The following is a 17,180-nucleotide window of genomic DNA, read 5'->3' on the forward strand; positions in this document are numbered from 1 at the left end:
GACATACCCTTGATGTCAACTTACAGGAAGCTGAAGCGGAACTACTGCCGGCTATGTTTGCCAGGCCAACCCCACCTGCTGCTACATCACCAACACCACCACTACGAATTCGAATTCCAAAGGCAATTTATGTTTATTGCATTGACGGGACTAGATGATCGTCGAGTGAGTGAACAGACAGTATTGGTAAACCGTTCCCACTGATCATCGGCTCAGAAGGTAGTGAAGGCCCTTTTATGCTTTCTGATAACGAGTGGGTCTTGCGAGTGTCTTTGACTGCTTAGTGGCGTCTGTGTACGTGCTCACATTCACTGCATTTTTTGGCAGCGAAGCTGTTAAGGGCTACTTTCCCCTCTATCCTGCCCGCGTGTAGGCAAAAATCCCAAAGGTAGTGCAATACCGTCCTGATCCGCGGCGGAGGTGAAGCAGACGTTAAGCACTCCCCATACGTGGGCCGATCCCGAAGATAGTACAATACCGGGCCGACCCACGGCTAAGGTTATGCAAGCGTTAAGCGCTCCCTATACGTGGGCCGATCCCGAAGATAGTGAAATGTCGGCGACGCACGGCAGAGGTGCACTTCCCATTACGGGGACAACATACACAGCTTCGCTGGTCATGCTTCTTCACAGAATGGAAGGGCATTGAGTGTTTTCCCCCGTCTTCCCCGTCTTTCTATTCTATTTGCACTTCCTCAGCGTAGGGTAACCAGCCGGACTCATGACTACTCAACACCCCAGCCATCTTTCTTATTGCTGCTTCGCTCACTCCGGTGCCTGCACACCTTATCATTATTACATATAGCGGTTTGGCCTACGGGGCCCTGTCGCACTCGCTGGGTTTTGGTATTCTTCGTATATATATATATATATATATATATATATATATATATATATATATATATATATATATATATATATATATATAAATATATATATATATATATATATATATATATATATATATATATATATATATATATATATATATATTCTACCATTAATGATGGGAAGCGGCTACCAATTTCTAGCTTTCTGAAGTAAATATTATTCATGAACAGAATAAACAAAACGCGAAAATGTTTAGTTGTCATTTACCTCATTATATAAGTGTATTTAGTCTTGAAATACTTCTTCGCTGAATATCAGCATTTACACCGGCCGCGATAGCCCATTACCTATGGCGTTGTGCTTCTGAGCTCGAGGTCGCGGGTTGGATCCCGGCCATGGAGGCCGTATGTCAATGGGGACGAAATGCAACAACGCACGTGTTTAGGTGCACGTTGAAAAGCTACACGTGGTCAAAACTGCTACGGACTCCTTTAATACGGGGAGCCTCCCAATCAGATGGTGTTTTTTTTGCGCGTAAAACAGCCTCATGTAATTTTACTTTAATATTAGCATGTCTGGATCTGCACGTTCTTTGTAATACCGAAAACATCGACTGCGTGAGTGATTGTCCTCGACTTATGCCATGAAGAAACAACACAAAGTTATAGGAATGCAATTTTATTGCAGTAATATCTACGCCATCTGCATTCAAATGCAGACAAACGTACAATATCTCTCCGCTTTTCTTCGCCTTTGTGCTTTGATGCAATCAGCAACACGGTTAAAACCTTTATTCATAAACGCTTCATCAGTTAAAAGTGAGAGCATGGCAACTGTAGTTTCAGCACATTTTAGCACATTGTAAGGCGATGAGGCGAGCCGGACTTCATGTTGTGTTATTCGTGCGGTATGAGGACTTCACGTCTGAGTGTGGGCCAATGTAATCGCAGTTGTCAGTCATGATGGACGATGATGAAAGATGTTGATGCAAGTTGACATGGTAGGCTTTTCTTCGCAAGTGGAGAATGTGCTAGCTTTTGTACAAAAGAGGAGGGTGCGCGTAGGGCTGTTTTGTTGCATCACACCGAAGTTGCTGCTCAGGAATACTTCCAAGGTTCACTCAAATAGTCAATGGCCTCAGTTATGGCGCTAGATGACCGCTGAGTACGTCCTGCTGAAATACCTGCTGGGGCAAAAAAGAAAACAAAGAGATATATATTTAGTTTTATTCATACAAACGAAAAACACGCAAGTATGCACAGCAATAATTTATGCATCATCAATAAAGATTACACGTAGTAACAATCTAGTGGGAAATAATAGAAAAAGAAAAGCATTGTAGCTTTATTCGTCTGCCGTACACGTCCTTAGGGCACCTGCTATATTGTATATCCAGACCCTTGAGTACGCTTAATGTACTGCGAAACTCTTAGAAGGAGGAGAGAACGAAGGAAAGACAGAGTGTCAACTAGACACGCGTCCCATTTGCTACTCTACAAAAGAAATAAAAAAAGGTTAAGGCCTGAGAAAAATAAAGAATGGTGACAGAGCGAGGAGTCAGGCACACATAAAATACACTTTTGCCCACTTCACTCTACTTAAGAGTGCTTACTGCAAGTTTGGGCTATGTCTTCATCAAAGGCGTCCTATTTACGCCTTCATATGACATGGTGTTACATAAACGGCGAAGTCAGGTTGGAAAGTCTGCAAAACATCGTGCGTTATGTCCTTTTGAACGGCGGTTATAGGCGAATCATTGTTTCGTGGAAGCCGCTCTAAACAAAAACGAGGTAAAAACAGCCAAATTTCCTACAGACGCCATCGTATCAAATTCGTACCTGAATACTATAGTCAACTGCATCAGTCGTTTTATTTTTGCTTTCTTTTTCTATGTCAGCTATTCTGCTTTCCGCAGAAAACCGAAGTACAGTTAGGCTACGATACATCTTTGATACGGAATGTGGATAACGGCTTTTTAGGGCATAAACTAAAGCATCATGCTTGTTTACTAGGCTCCTTGCTATGTGTAACATCTACAAGTCTTAAAACAGAAGATAGCAGAACGCAGGTTGTGCCAGATCCTCTAGTTGCTTATGGTGAGGATTGATACCCAACGTAGCTCGAATAATGATTCGAAGTTTCATTTTATATTTATTTGTGTATTTTCTATATTTCAACAATATAATTATGTAATTTCCAACCGGGAGCAACTCAACAACAAAAACGTTTTCGCAAATTACAAAGATTTTTTTTTCCAATTTGCTAAAAAAATAAAAAAATACGCATGTGAAGAAGTGTTTGGCACAATCACATCTCTTATTTGTCATTTCAATTCACCTAAACGCTGCCCGCTCAGCTCACTACACACATCTGCCTATTAAAGGAGGTTCGTGCAGCATCCTCACCTGAGAGAGATCCGTCAAGTGCTCGCAAGTGAATCACCTGCTCACCACCAGCCACCACCTCCACCACCACTGGTTTTGCTGGTGATCACTACGTAAGTGTCAGTGACACCTCCACCGCCACCTCCTGCCTTCCATCCTCCTCCTAGCCCACCACCTGCCGGTTTCCAGCTGCCACCGAAGCCACCTCCCGTGTTCCACACGCCACCGGAGCCTCCAGTCGCCTTCCACCCGCCACCGCCAGTGGCTTTCCATCCACCACCACTGAATCCACCCATAGCTCCGGGCTTCCAACCTGCGCCGAAACCGCCGCCTCCGAAACCGCCGGCACCACCCCCGCTAATCTGCTGGATGATGTAGATCGGCCCCGAGCCAAAGCCCCCTCCTGCCGACTTGCCGAAGCCAGAACTGTGACCCTGCAAAGCCAGATTAGGAAGTGACAGTACGGCAGCCGCAGCCCATCATATAAGCCATTAGTAAGGGTATGCAAGTTTATACTTCATTTTTGTTGATTCATATTGCCGAAAACGATTCTTGCATTAGGGGGTTGGTGTAGTGGAGAGAAACAATAAAGGAAACTACGAGACGTGGATGACACCTAAGTAACAGTTATCGCAATAAGTTATTAAGGTTATAGCCTCTAGCCCAATTCTGAAGTTGTTTATGCTGTACAATGAAAATGCAATCAGAAAGCTTATTCCGTAGGCTAAATAACGCCTGTGAAATGGAGAAACTGAATAGTTTGTTCGCGGAAGATCGGCATGAAGTTTGAAGCTGTTGCCGACATTGTAGTATTGTTATTTACTGTCCAGCAGTTTAGGGGTGATCCAGTAACCTTTTTTTTCATAAAATTGTCGGCAGTAAACTATAGAAGATCATCATCATCATTTTCATCATCATCTTTACATTTACTCGAAGACAACATCATCTCCACGTTAACCTCGTCTTGCTTCAGCTCACTTTGTGATCGGATTCATAAAGCATTTGCAGGTAATCTATGAACTGGAACGTATAATTTGGAAACTTGCATTAAGTATGCATCTAGTTACATTAAGAGCATTTGATTCCTTCGTTGATTGAAGTATCGTCTACGGCTATTTCCTTCACGGCGTAAACAGATCTGGTCTAGCAGTGCCAGTAATCAAAATCAACTTTCGTGGCTTGGTATAAAAGTATATCCCGGGAGTGAAGAGTGGTTGACTAGTACAAACTTTCGACGTCGCGACACATGGTGGAGCTTTGCTGCACGTATTTATCTCTGCTAGTTTTTATAACAAAAATTACTCATCTTCACGCTTTCTTACCACGGGACGTTCTGTCCTGCAGTCAGTTCATTAATCAACATAATCTGCTGATGTCAGTTGATTTATCGATTAAGCAGCATCTCCTAGGTAGCATTTTTAGAGTTTGTTAAAGCAGTGAGTAATAAACCTCACACTCAGTAAACACTTAACGATATTGGCGCAAATAATGTTTCGTATTTAGGGCGCTTTTTATAAAGCTTCCTGCTATGCTGATATTTAAGGCCAATCTCGTCATTTGCTCTAACAAACTTACACTTCATGGACGCATCCAACGTGTTCCCAAGTAATGTATTGGGAGTTCCCTTCCCAAAATTGGCCGTTAAGCATAAAAGTCGGCTGAAGATACAATTTTCTGTAATGCGTTGCGAATTCGCGCAGCCTCAGTGTCATAGCGTTTACATCGGGAGGTGTCTAGGCAGGGTGTTTCTCAAGCTGCATTTGCAGCTTTGTTTGTCCGTCTCCTCCAACCTTTTGGAAGTAAACGTATACTTCAAACTTGAAACTTTAATCATTGTCATCTTCATTGCTTTTCTTTCCGCTGATCAAACGCGATACCTGACCTGTCGGGTTTAGCCTGACTGCGCGATATAGCTTGAATATTATTCACACCTACCTTCTGATTGCTTCGAACATATTCGACAATGTAGACTTGGTTGCGCTTTCCACCTCCGAAGTTTCCACCACCCACGCCGCTTCCACCGAAGCTGCCTGTACTGAATCCACCGCCGCCAAAGCCGCCACCGGTATGTCCGAATCCTCCGAAGCTGCTCAAACTTCCCATGCTCAAGCCGCCGCCGCCGCCGAGACGCTGACTGATACCACTGCCCAGAGAGCCCTTGAAGAGCCGGTAGCCGCGGAGACCACTGGCTCCGTGACTTGCCAATAGTAGGGAGAAAAGCAACTGGAAAGGTGACGTTTTGTATGGTAAAGAAAAGTGCTAGTCAAACAAAACAAAGTAGAACAGTATAACACTAAAATTTCCTGTAGCTAAGTACCACAAGTATCCAGAACGTACGCACCCCAGGTCCAGAAGATGAGGGCACAATACGATTACGTCTATGGCTTCATGTCTACACTGCAATTTAAAAGAATATTCATGAAGTGAGTTTACCTTTCTTATTGAAATCAGCAAGAACGAAGTAATAAAAACGCTTGCAAACGTACAGAAGCTAATGAACCGCGCATATAGGTGCTTCAATCAAACAACCGCCGTGGTTGCCTTGTGGCTATGGTGTTGGGCTGCTAAGCACGAGGTCAGGGGATCGAATCCCGGCCACGGCGGCCACATTTCGATGGAGGCGGAATGACAAAGCATCCGCGTACTTAGATATAGGCGCACGTTATAGAACCCCAGGTAGTCCAACTTTCCGCAGTGCCTCATGATCAGATCGTGCTTTTGGCATGTAAAACCCTATACTTTTTTGTTAAACCCTATATTCAAACAAGAACTACGTGTAGTCCATAGAAATCCATTAATACAGTGAATCGCAGCATTTATTATGCTCTGATGGAATGCATTTTCTATGCCGCTGCTTAAAGTTGCTACACTCGAACGTGAGTACTGGAAGAAATTTTTAATTTCTTGGGACAAAAGAGCATGGGGAACAACGCAGTAATTAAGTGGTACCTATTTTCTTCGAAGGTTTTGATAATCTTTTTGGTAAAAAAAGTACACTTCTTGTAAAAGTAGCTGCCCGCCAGCCCGATCTATGAAATATTTGTGCATGCTGCCACTTCTATGCTCTCGCTAACTGTGCAGAAAATATAGAAAAAACAAGTAAGGTACATTTATCAGGTTGGTTGAACTCTGTTTGATTTTGGCACTCTGATACAGCCTGCACTGCAAACATCTAAACCTTTGTTTTAAAGCGCAAGAGGCCAGACACATGCCTGTAATGCAGCAAAAAATATTTTTCCGCAATGCCTGCTGGTTAACTCACGTGTACTTTCTCTAAATTGAAAGCGCTTAGTCTTCTTTGTAGTTCTAAAAATTACTGTAGTGCATATAATGGTCACAGTGTTTGCCCTGTTGCTGTAGGGATGTCGATGTAACTGAGCAAATCCAGCGAGAAAACTAACATTTAGAAATTACAGCACCCTTCTAACTTCACCTGTACGTAGCTGTTCTTGCGCAACTCTCTCTCTGTTGTTAGGTACTATACGGGACCCCTCAATGTGTCGCTGGGGCAGATAAAGTATAGACTGTTAAAGGTGTACACACATCACTTCAAAGCGGTTCACTTGCGACATAAAAAAAATGTAAACAGTGTTTTTTCAGACATTACGTTTATTGGGACACACACGTAACAATAGCGTACTTCCATCACCTAAGCAGCAAAGGTAAACTGAAGCAGTGATTACACAATGATAGCATCAGCAGGTCGTGCGAGCAGTAGACCAACGAAACTGAAGCACATATATGGAATACATGGGGAAGAGTGTGAAACTTATAGTGCCTGTGAGAAGGTGTCTAAATAAAACAACTTTCTCGGCTAGTCGAATTTATTTACTAAGCTCGAATGCGCTTACTATACGACGAGTCAGCCTAAAATGCTTAACCATACATTTGAACCGCCGAGTGCGCAACATAAATGGTCAATAAACTTCAGTGTATTATTGATCGAACTAACGTCTTATCATGGCTTCCAGTGTAACAAAAAAAAGAATCAGTCCACAATAACTTCCCATCAAAAAAATCCTACACATGCAGCGTTGGAAGTGTCAGGAAAATTTTTCTCCACGCACCAAATAAAGTTGTTTCACTCATTCAACTCACTCACTCACTCACTCACTCCACGCACAAACATTTTGTTTTTCATGCCATTCACTGCGTCGATTTACTAGTGCCCGTTCTCGCAAATGGTTAGTGGGTAGGATAAGACTAAAATCGTAATCCAAAGGCCGAATTCACACAGCTGATGCTTTAGTTAATGAAATGATAAGCAAGGCCATTTGGTTGCTTACCATCTCATTGTCTGTCATAGTTAGCCGTCGAGTGCCCTTGCAAACAATCCTAGAGTGCAAATGGTTTGCTGAATGCAGGTCCAGAATACATGACGCGTAGCACGTGTTTCAAACTTTAAAGAACGCCAGAACAACGAGAAGCGGAGGCCACTGTGCCACTCTGTTGTTCAGGCGAAAATCGACATCCTAAATGAAGCAATAAGAGACGTTTTCGACTTGCCGAAAGTAACTCCATGTCGAGCGGTCGGTTACACACCGTCCAGATTTGAGCACTGCTGGCGAGCGCGCAGTTTCTGCCGTGTCGAGGTGCGCCGCAGAAGGCCGTAGTGACGCCGTTCTCAGAGACCTCAGCTTGACTGTTGTATGCCTTGCAATGAGCAAAATCGCTAGTGACGTCGTTTATATATGAAATCGGGGGAGAAAGTAGACCGCGTTGTGGGGTTGCCTCGTAGGAGGCGCGCGGCTTACGTGACCTTGGCAATGTGAGAAGGGTCAGCACAGACGAGTCCCTCCCTCGCACCGCTTACGGCAGTCGACTTAGAAGAGGTCCGACTCGAGGGATCTGACCTAGAAGGGTTCCCTGGCCCATCTTACTCGTTCGCCGCGCGCAGAGGGGACGTCCTTTGTACATGACCCCAGGGACGAGAGGGGTCACTTTTGTTTTCGTCAAACGGTCTTTACGCTTGTCCGCGAATGCTTCATGCCAAGCTGGGTGTTTCTACCTGTCTGTTCGCTCGCAGAGCCCCTTGTCGGGCACGGTCGATTGTACGAGCCTTCCCGGTACGTCGTCTGCGGTGAGCCAGCAAGCCGAGAACAAGGATGCCACACTGCGCGAGTGGGCTGTGACAGCGGCCCCCTTGTGTCTTTTTGGTCGTGCCAATCCGCGCCGCGATGGGGTCAGCTAGCAGTGCGTCCCTCCCATCTAGCGCGCCAGAGCGCGTGAGCGTTTCCTGATGGCTTTTCGATGCCATCCACGGTGCTTGGAATCCTCCCCAATGCGCACATGCATCGCTTGTTCCTACCTAAGCTCTGACCTGAAACAAAGCTGGCCGCCTAGTAATGAGACACGTCTCGGCACGCACAAAAAAAAAGGGAAACTGCGGGGAAATAGAAAGCGTGATGACCGGGAACAAAGACAACGTTCCCAAGTACATAGGCTCGCGTGTCACATCTACAATTCTCGCGAGGGATGGGCGCTCTTTAATACTGAGGCCTCCTTTCGGTAGTGGCAAGTTACCTTGCTCGAGCTAGTGGCAATTTCAGCAGTGAGTATTCATTCTTTCTGTGCACTTTGACACTTATTCCACGAGGTTATTAACTGAAGCAACAAATATGTTGCAACTGATTTGGTCATATTCAAAGTATAAGTCAACCACCGTCGAGGTTTTCGAACGTATCGTTTTCATATGTTGTCAATATATACTGTGTAAATAAATGTCACCTTATACGACGCTGTCTCCACTTTGGCGTATATATTGATTTTCTTCCCAATCTTGATATTTTAGTGTTTTCGGCAAGTAAAGGCATTACGGATTTCTACAGACCAACAGGTTAGAAATAAAGACTACCATCTCCTATCTTAAACACTATTAATAGAATCTGCAATTTTCTTTTTTCGCTTCATCTCCTGTACATTTGCCGGTGATCGCCTTTACACAGATAACAAATGGGTATTCGGCTAGTGTCCTACTTCGTTAATTCTGTACGTTACTAAATTAAAGAAAGCTTGAGAGGCCATAAAGAAAAACAGTCTGCAACTGGTGTTCCAAATCACGACTTTTCGATAGGGAGGCAAGTATTCTAACAACGGAAGTTTCGTACATTGAGGCGAAGGAATCCTATTGGTATGCTATGCAGGTCGACGTCCGTGTATCTAAGCAATGTATTTTACTGTAATAATATATATGTGCTGCCAATGCACGTACACTTGTCGACGGGGGCAGAAATAAGAGGCGATAAAGCATTTGAAAGTGACCACCACCCGAGCAGTAGGCAGCGGCAGGGAGGTGTGACATGCGTAAAATAATCAAGTCGGAATCCTATATAGTACATGATTACAGCCTGCATGATACATATTACGGACCTTCAATAAGAACAGTAATATTAGGTTTTTCTATTCACCTGCTCAGGAGGTGCCGAACCTCGCTAGTATAATATGGTGCATAATAATAGCGTCATAAGGTATCATCTCCACGTCGCCATTCCTTTCACCTGCTACAGGCTTTGTGCAGAAGAAATTCCCAACTTTCCCTGCACTTGCACGAGTGCAGGGCTCGAGCAGGAGGTGCTGGACAACATCTGCACGAGCATGCACCTGGCACTAACCCTCAATGAACTGGTTTAGGAAGTGCACGCGTTGAATAGAACGGAACTATCTACAGTTTATAGGAGGCAAAGAGATAAGTAGAAGGCAGGGAGGTTAACCAGAATAACGTCCGGTTGGCTACCCTACACCGGGGGAATGGGAAAGGGGGAAAACAAAGATAACAGGGAGAGAGAGGAGGGAAGGAAAGAAGTAAATTGCGGTGAGTTCGCTGACGTGTGTGGTCTTACAGAAATTGCAATAATATTCACAGATGGTCGCACAAGCCCGCCGTCCTTAAGAAGCACAAAAGCGCCTTCACCGCTTTATGGGCCGACAGGCGATGGGGTCAGGTCCAGCAGCACCTGCACAGAAAGCGGCCGATTGTCCAGGTTGTGGAAAGCTTTGGCAAGTTCTTGTCTCTCTGGGGTGTATCGTGGACAGTGGCACAGTAGGTGGTCGATGTTTTCTTCTGCAGTTTATATATACGGCATAAAGTGCACCGTAAAACAACGCCACAAAAGTAGAGTGCACAAACTTACCCGCATCCGCGCCGTGAAACTATCTCATGACATTATCGGTCCTCAGCTGTGCCGACGTAAGAGTACCAACATGAGCGTGTACAGCTGATGCGGCATTTTGAAATGGCAAAATGGCAAAGATACGCCACATTGGAGGGGGTTCGCGCTGCACTGTAATCTCGCGTTGGATCTACTGGAGCATTATGTGCAGCCGTGAAAAGTAGGACTAGCACGTTGCGTTGCAAGGATGAGAACTCTAAGCTCGAAACTGAAAAGACAGATATGGAAGGCGCACCAGGTTGCACAGACTTTTCAAAGGAGCAGAGGCTCGCGTGGCGTGCTCTGCAGATACTGGAACACTTTTCGCGGCAGTGAAGAGACAGATTTCTTTGTGTGCACACAACAGGATTCCTCATATGATGAGTAATAGAACTTAAGCACTCGCCAGAAGCAATTTCAGTGAATGAGTAGTCGCTAAACCTTGTAATATGCTATCAACGCATTGTAATTGACACAAATGCGTTTTGAAGGTCTTGTGTGAACAGATTTATCATAAAAAAAGCGATTTCTCTTGGATGTCGTAAATACATTTGTTCGCTTTTAAAACCGAAGGGTTTCTCGCGTTTTTAACAGGCGCCTTCCTCGAAACATATGCTGGTCTAGTAAGTCTTTGTTTATGATTATTTTGGCGTTTAATGCTAAAGCTGTCGGCCAATACTAGTACGCAAAATACATCTCATTGCTTGATCTCTTTCACGTTTCCGTCTGCGTTGGAACGGTTATCTCTTTGTGAATTTCACTCTGGATAACGAATAATCTTGATTTATTTAATAACCTTTTTGTAACAAGAAAGCAGTTTGACGTAGATAAAGTCCTAGAAGGGCTTATTTTTTCATGTGAAGGCTTTTTCCGTTAAATCGCATTTGACATCTTAGGTACGTTCGTTCTTGCCGACACACATAGTTATTTTCTAAGGCACAAAATAATAGACTCGGTGCCGTTCTATCAATAGTCAGTTCTGATACGGCGTTTCCTAATAGGTGGCAGTGTAACTATACACACAGCGTGTATTGCTCCAATAACGGATAATGCCTTTTGCTAGAGGCGTGCAACACAAAGAGTTGTTAAGTTGTACTCGCAGGAACTGCCGGTGCGTAGCCCTCGACGCCTTAATTGTGGGGTGACACTTATCGCATAGGTTTCAGGTCGAGGTACTGATGGCATTTTAAATTAATTAATGAAGTGAAAGCTGTGACTAGATTCGTACATATGGTTTATTTCTCGCGTCACTGAATTTCTTTAAAACAATGTACCCCAAATTTAGCTTATGCTTAGAGTATTAGGTCCAGCCGACTAACGAAAACCGGCACCTTCTGTTAAGGGTCTAAAAACAGTTTACAATGAAGAATTGGTTTTAAATTTGCCCGCTTTAAGGCATTTATTGGTTGGCGGAGCATAACCTTCGAAAGTAACAAAGTGGGCCATGACAACCGCCGCAGTGGTGGGCTGCAGGTTAATTTAGAGCGCCTTTGGCTCTTTAATGTGCACCCAGCGCTCGGTGCACGAGTGTTTCTTGAACGCGCCCACATTGAAACGGAGCCACATCGACCAGAACTCGAGCTCACGACCTCGCGGTCAGCGGCAGAAAGCCACAGCCATTAAGCCACAGCCACCGGTATACACCCAAGTCTTCTAGAAGTAAAATAGTGCAACAAATAAAAAGGTGCCATTTCTTCTGTAAAGTAAATTAACGAACAACCAATGCTTGTCCCTCAACCAGCGGTGATTCATATTCTATAATTGCAATTACATTAAACAATTTAATGAATATAGAAGTGGTAATTAAATTCTGTAAAGTTACAGAAACTAAAGCTTTCTTTAAGTAAATTCTTTGACCTCGTCTTTTTTTCGTTGTAAAAAACCTCCTTTCCTTATGTCATAGTAGCGCATGTTACTTAATTCGAAATACATGCGCATACTTCAGAACTCTCAGACTCCCCAGATCTAAATCGACGAGTTTTGTTTAGTTCAAATATACATACTTATATATGTATGTATGTATATATATATATATATATATATATATATATATATACACACAACCATACGCACGCAGCTATTTGGCTAAAGGCTTATATTTAAGTTGGTTTTTGTTCGAGGAGGTTACCCTTTTTATTATTTGAATATATTTCATTCAGACAATCTTTGTCTATAAGGATTATTATTGTTTCTTTTGTGTCCTCAGGCTGACTTTCATTTGTGGTCAGTGAAATAAATTGCTAGAAGGTGTGCAATACAGTCATATTGTCTGTCGCCCTAATTCAGCAGGATAACGTCATTAAAGTGTTGGTAACGGGGCACTTAAGATGACCTTGAAATATTAGTTTTGTTTCACTGTTCAAATTCACTCAGTGTTTAGCTGGGATTCATGATGAGGCAGTTCCTGGCGTTAAGGGCTTCTTGCTGTTCAGGCTCGTTGAGTCGTTTTGAAAGTCCCGTTTGGTGACTGTGTAAATTGGAGACCAAAGCTTCTTCTACATCTAGTTTCACGAGAGAAATGATGTAGCAGCTTCTACGTGAGTGGCTCTGAGGTGTGTGAATTTCTATGTAAAAAAAATTAAGAAGATATCAACGATAATTGTCGACGTAAGCGAAAAGCCCAGCGGTTCTAAAGAGCTATTCCCTTAATTAAGGAACTGCTGTGTCCTACGTAGTGCGGATATTTAAGTAGCGTTTGTTTTGTTGCGTTATTCCATAGAGAACACTGCAAAATATATAAAATTGAAAAGCGGATGTATGTTGCGCCAAGGTTTGTGAGTGGCACTGGATAACACTCCCAAGGTTAGTTTTAGTAGTAAAACATAAATAACCAAAGAAGTGGAAAGAAAAACGGCGCCGCGGCAGCTCAATTGGGTAGAGCACCGTATGCGTAATGCGAAGACGTGGCATCGTTCCCCACCTGCGGCCAGTTGTTTTTTTATCCACTTTCATTAACATTAATGTATCGTTTATTTTATTCGATTGCTAAGTACAGGTAATTTCCCCTATGCTGTGCTGGTGTCTTTGTTTATTGCCTTCTCATGATATGATTAGATGTTTGGATCCCACCGATGGCATCGGTTGTTGGGAACTCGGCGCTGACGCCCGTGGTTGTACCTGGGTCGCAAGCCCCAAGGGTAGCGTTGGCCTGGCGGCCTGGGGTACAACTGGAAGCATCCGAAGGTCCCGGCAAAGCATGAGTCGACTGGTAACAACAAAACAACTTGTTTATTTTAACATCGCAAAGAGTTGGCGGTCAGGTTGACCGAAGAAGAGAGCCGGGAGAGCACTTTACTCAACAGAAGAAATCGGAGCCCTCCTTTTGGCGTCCGGGGGCAGCTGTTTTTATACTCTCGCAGTTGAGGGCAAGAAGGAACCCCTCAATAGACGAGCACGTGAATGTACAATGGGCTAATGGTGACGCACACTGTCGTAGCGCTGCCGGTCGGGCACAATGACTGGAATGAGAGGGTGATCCCTGCTGTCGCATCGCCTGGTTCGGGCACAATGACTGGAATGAGAGGGTGATCCCTGCTGTCGCATCGCCTGGTTCAGGCACAATGGCACATACACTCACACACGCACATGAAGACACGTGGCATCGGAACATGCCTGGAAACGCCTGGCGGGGAGCGTTGCGGCGACGCCGCACGGGCCAAAATGTCTGCCGCCCCGCCGCAGTCGCGCCGGCAAACCCGCGTGTCACAGGCGAAACGCAACAGACCGCCCCGCCGGGGGAAGGAGATCCCGATGGACAGGGGACTGCATCCGCTGTCCGGAGGGATGTCGCTCGATGATGCTCATAACCGAAGTCGGGCGTCCCTCGACGTTTCTTGAGCGCAGCGCACAGAGAAGGCCTCGTTCTCTCGTTCAGGTTCGCACGGGACACTGCAAAGTGACTTCGGGAGAGTTCACATTTTTGTTCTCGTTCCCGGCAAGCGTTAGAACTACGCTGAAACTCAACCGCTCAGTCAGCAAGCACGGCACAACCCTCACTAAGCCCTGCCAGGCTCTTTCCCCTTTGTATACCACTGCCTAGTTCCTTACAGTAGTCTAGCATCACTCAGAACGCGTCCACAAATTGGAAAATTGCACTAGAAAGCATATCATCACTTTGAAACACTAAACAAAAGCAATATGTTAAAAAAAATCCTGCCTCAGGAAGAAAAACATCAGTAACCAACAATTTTGAGGCTGATTCCTACGTTAGGGGCTTCGACTTAAGCCATCGGCGTTACCGTTGAGACTCCCCTTTTTGTAACGCACCTCAAAGGAATATTGTTGTAAAGCGAGGCTCCAGCGCAGGAGGCGGCCATTTTTGGGAGAGATGGTCTGCAGCCATTGGAGAGGGCAGTGATCCGTCTCAATGATAAACCTCGAGCCGGCTAGATAGCATGACAATTTCTGAACGGCCCACACGAGACATGCACACTCTTTCTCGGTGGCGCTATACGCCTGCTCACGACTGGTCAGCTTACGACTAGCATACAGGACGGGGTGTTCTACTTCTCCCTTTTCCCGTTGGCACAGTACAACGCCCATGCCTCGCTCACTAGCATCGCACTGAACAATGAACCCTTTTGTATAGTCTGGCGATCGTAGCACAGGCTGGCTTGTTAGGGCACTCTTTAGGGCGCTAAACGCTCTTTCCTTTGTCTCGTCCCAGACGACTGTTTGAGGCTCTGACTTTCTTAGAGCATCCGTCAGGGGAGCCGCGATATCAGAGTACCTGGGGATGTACCTCTGATAGTAGCCGGCGACACCTAAGAACGACCGAATATCGGTCTTTGTGCGCGGTTGCGGAAAGTCTCGCACAGCGGCCACTTTTATTTCAGAGGGGCGGCGACGACCCTGACCAATCACGTGACCGAGGTAGACAACCTCGGCCTGTGCTAACTGGCACTTAGGAGCCTTTACTGTCAAGCCCGCTTCGCGCAGGCGGGTTAGCACTGCCCGCAAGTGTGCCATATGCTCAGACCAGGATGCGGAGAATATCGCTACGTCGTCTAGATACGGTAAAGCGAATTCTTGCTGCCCCCGCAACACTTTATCCATGAGGCTTGAAAAACAGTATGGCGCGTTCTTCAAACCAAAACTCAACACTTTAGGACGGAATGTTCCCATTGGTGAAATGAACGCCGCATACCTACTAGCCTCTTCTGTAAGTGGAACCTGCCAATAACCCCTGACAAGATCTAGGCTGGAAATAAACTGAGCGCTACTAACTTTCTCAAGGCGCTCCTCGATGTTAGGGATCGGATAAATTTGATCCTTAGTGATGGAATTAAGCCTGCGGTAGTCGACGCAAGGACGAGGTTCCTTGCCCGGTACCTCAACTAAAATCAAAGGGGAGGTATAATCACTCTCACCTGCCTCAATAACACCGAGCTGTAGCATTTTCTTTACCTCAGCCTCCATAATATCGCTCTGGCGGGGTGACACCCGGTACGCCTTGGATCGTACTGGCTCTGGGGAGGTAAGTTCTATGTCATGAGTAAGGACAGAAGTCCTACCAGGCCTCTCAGAGAACAGACCTTGAAACTCTTGTAATAGCTGGTGTAGTTCGGTTTTCTGCTCGGGCGACAGCGGTGCTTTACTGATAAGGTCACTAATGACTCGACCTGTGTCTTCCCTGTTCGTCACTGAGCCTAGTCCCGGAAGCTCGACCGGAAGCTCTTCAGGAACGTTTACCATCATGCACACCACTGCTTCCCTTTGTCTATAAGGTTTGAGCAGATTACAGTGGTAAACTTGCTGTGCTTTCCGCTTTCCTGGCAGACTTACCACGTAGTTAACGTCCGACAGTTTCTGAACAATTCGTGCTGGGCCCTCCCACTGCACGTCTAGTTTGTTGTTTAGCGATGTGCGCAATATCATGACCTCATCGCCCACCTCAAAACGACGGGCCCTGGCTGTCCGATCATAATAAACCTTGGCCCTCTGCTGGGCCTTTGTCATTGCTTCACCTGACAACTCCTGTGCCCTTCTTAAGCGTTCGAGGAGCTTAAGTACGTACTCCACCACGACTGGGTCGTCGCCCCTACCTTCCCACGATTCTCGAAGCATGCGAAGCGGAGATCGAAGCGAGCGACCGTACACCAGTTCAGCTGGCGAAAACCCCGTAGCTGCATGCGGCGCGGTTCTTAACGCAAACATCACCCCAGGCAGACACAGCTCCCAGTCAGTTCGATGTTCAAAACACAACGCTCTCAACACGCGCTTCATGACGGAGTGGAGCTTCTCAACGGAATTCGACTGTGGGTGGTACACTGGGCTGTGTAACAGCTTTACCCCACACCTTTCGAGAAAAGTTGTCGTCAAAGCGCTAGTAAACACTGTGCCCTGATCTGATTGGATTTCCGCAGGAAAACCAACTCGCGCAAATATGGACAGTAGTGCATTGACTATCTCAACTGAGCTGAGTTCTTTAAGCGGCACTGCTTCAGGGAACTTTGTCGCTGGGCAGATCACAGTCAAAATGTGTCTGTACCCCGTGGCTGTTACCGGCAGAGGTCCCCCTGTATCAATAACGAGCCGTCTAAAAGGCTCCGTTATGATAGGTACCAATTTCAACGGCGCCCTTGATTTGTCCCCTGGTTTGCCCACCCGCTGACAAGTGTCACATGTCCTCACGAAATGGTCTGCGTCCCGAAAACACCCTGGCCAATAGTACTCTTGCAAGAGACGGTCCTTAGTTTTCTTAACTCCTAGGTGTCCGGACCACGAACCCCCATGCGACAAGCGCAACAGATCCTGACGATAGCATTGAGGAACGATCAGCTGATCGAACTCCACTCCTCGGCGGTCTAGATACTTCC

General features: G+C 45.6%; 1 protein-coding gene across 1 annotated transcript in view; it reads right to left on the reverse strand.

Annotated features, from left to right (window-relative positions):
• Positions 1-1,563: 1,563 nt before the first annotated feature.
• LOC142572357 (uncharacterized) overlaps positions 1,564-17,180 on the reverse strand; it is a 70,321-nt gene continuing 54,704 nt past the window's right edge. The window contains exons 2-5 of the mRNA XM_075681421.1: positions 10,054-10,167; positions 5,150-5,437; positions 3,236-3,648; positions 1,564-2,013 (exon numbers count right to left, since the gene is read on the reverse strand). Of these exons, the coding sequence (XP_075537536.1) occupies positions 3,277-3,648; positions 5,150-5,317 (540 nt within the window). The 5' untranslated portion in view covers positions 5,318-5,437; positions 10,054-10,167 and the 3' untranslated portion in view covers positions 1,564-2,013; positions 3,236-3,276. The remainder of the gene's footprint in view (positions 2,014-3,235; positions 3,649-5,149; positions 5,438-10,053; positions 10,168-17,180) is intronic.

The sequence above is a fragment of the Dermacentor variabilis genome, chromosome 1, assembly GCF_050947875.1.
Source record: "Dermacentor variabilis isolate Ectoservices chromosome 1, ASM5094787v1, whole genome shotgun sequence".
Taxonomy (NCBI): domain Eukaryota; kingdom Metazoa; phylum Arthropoda; class Arachnida; order Ixodida; family Ixodidae; genus Dermacentor; species Dermacentor variabilis.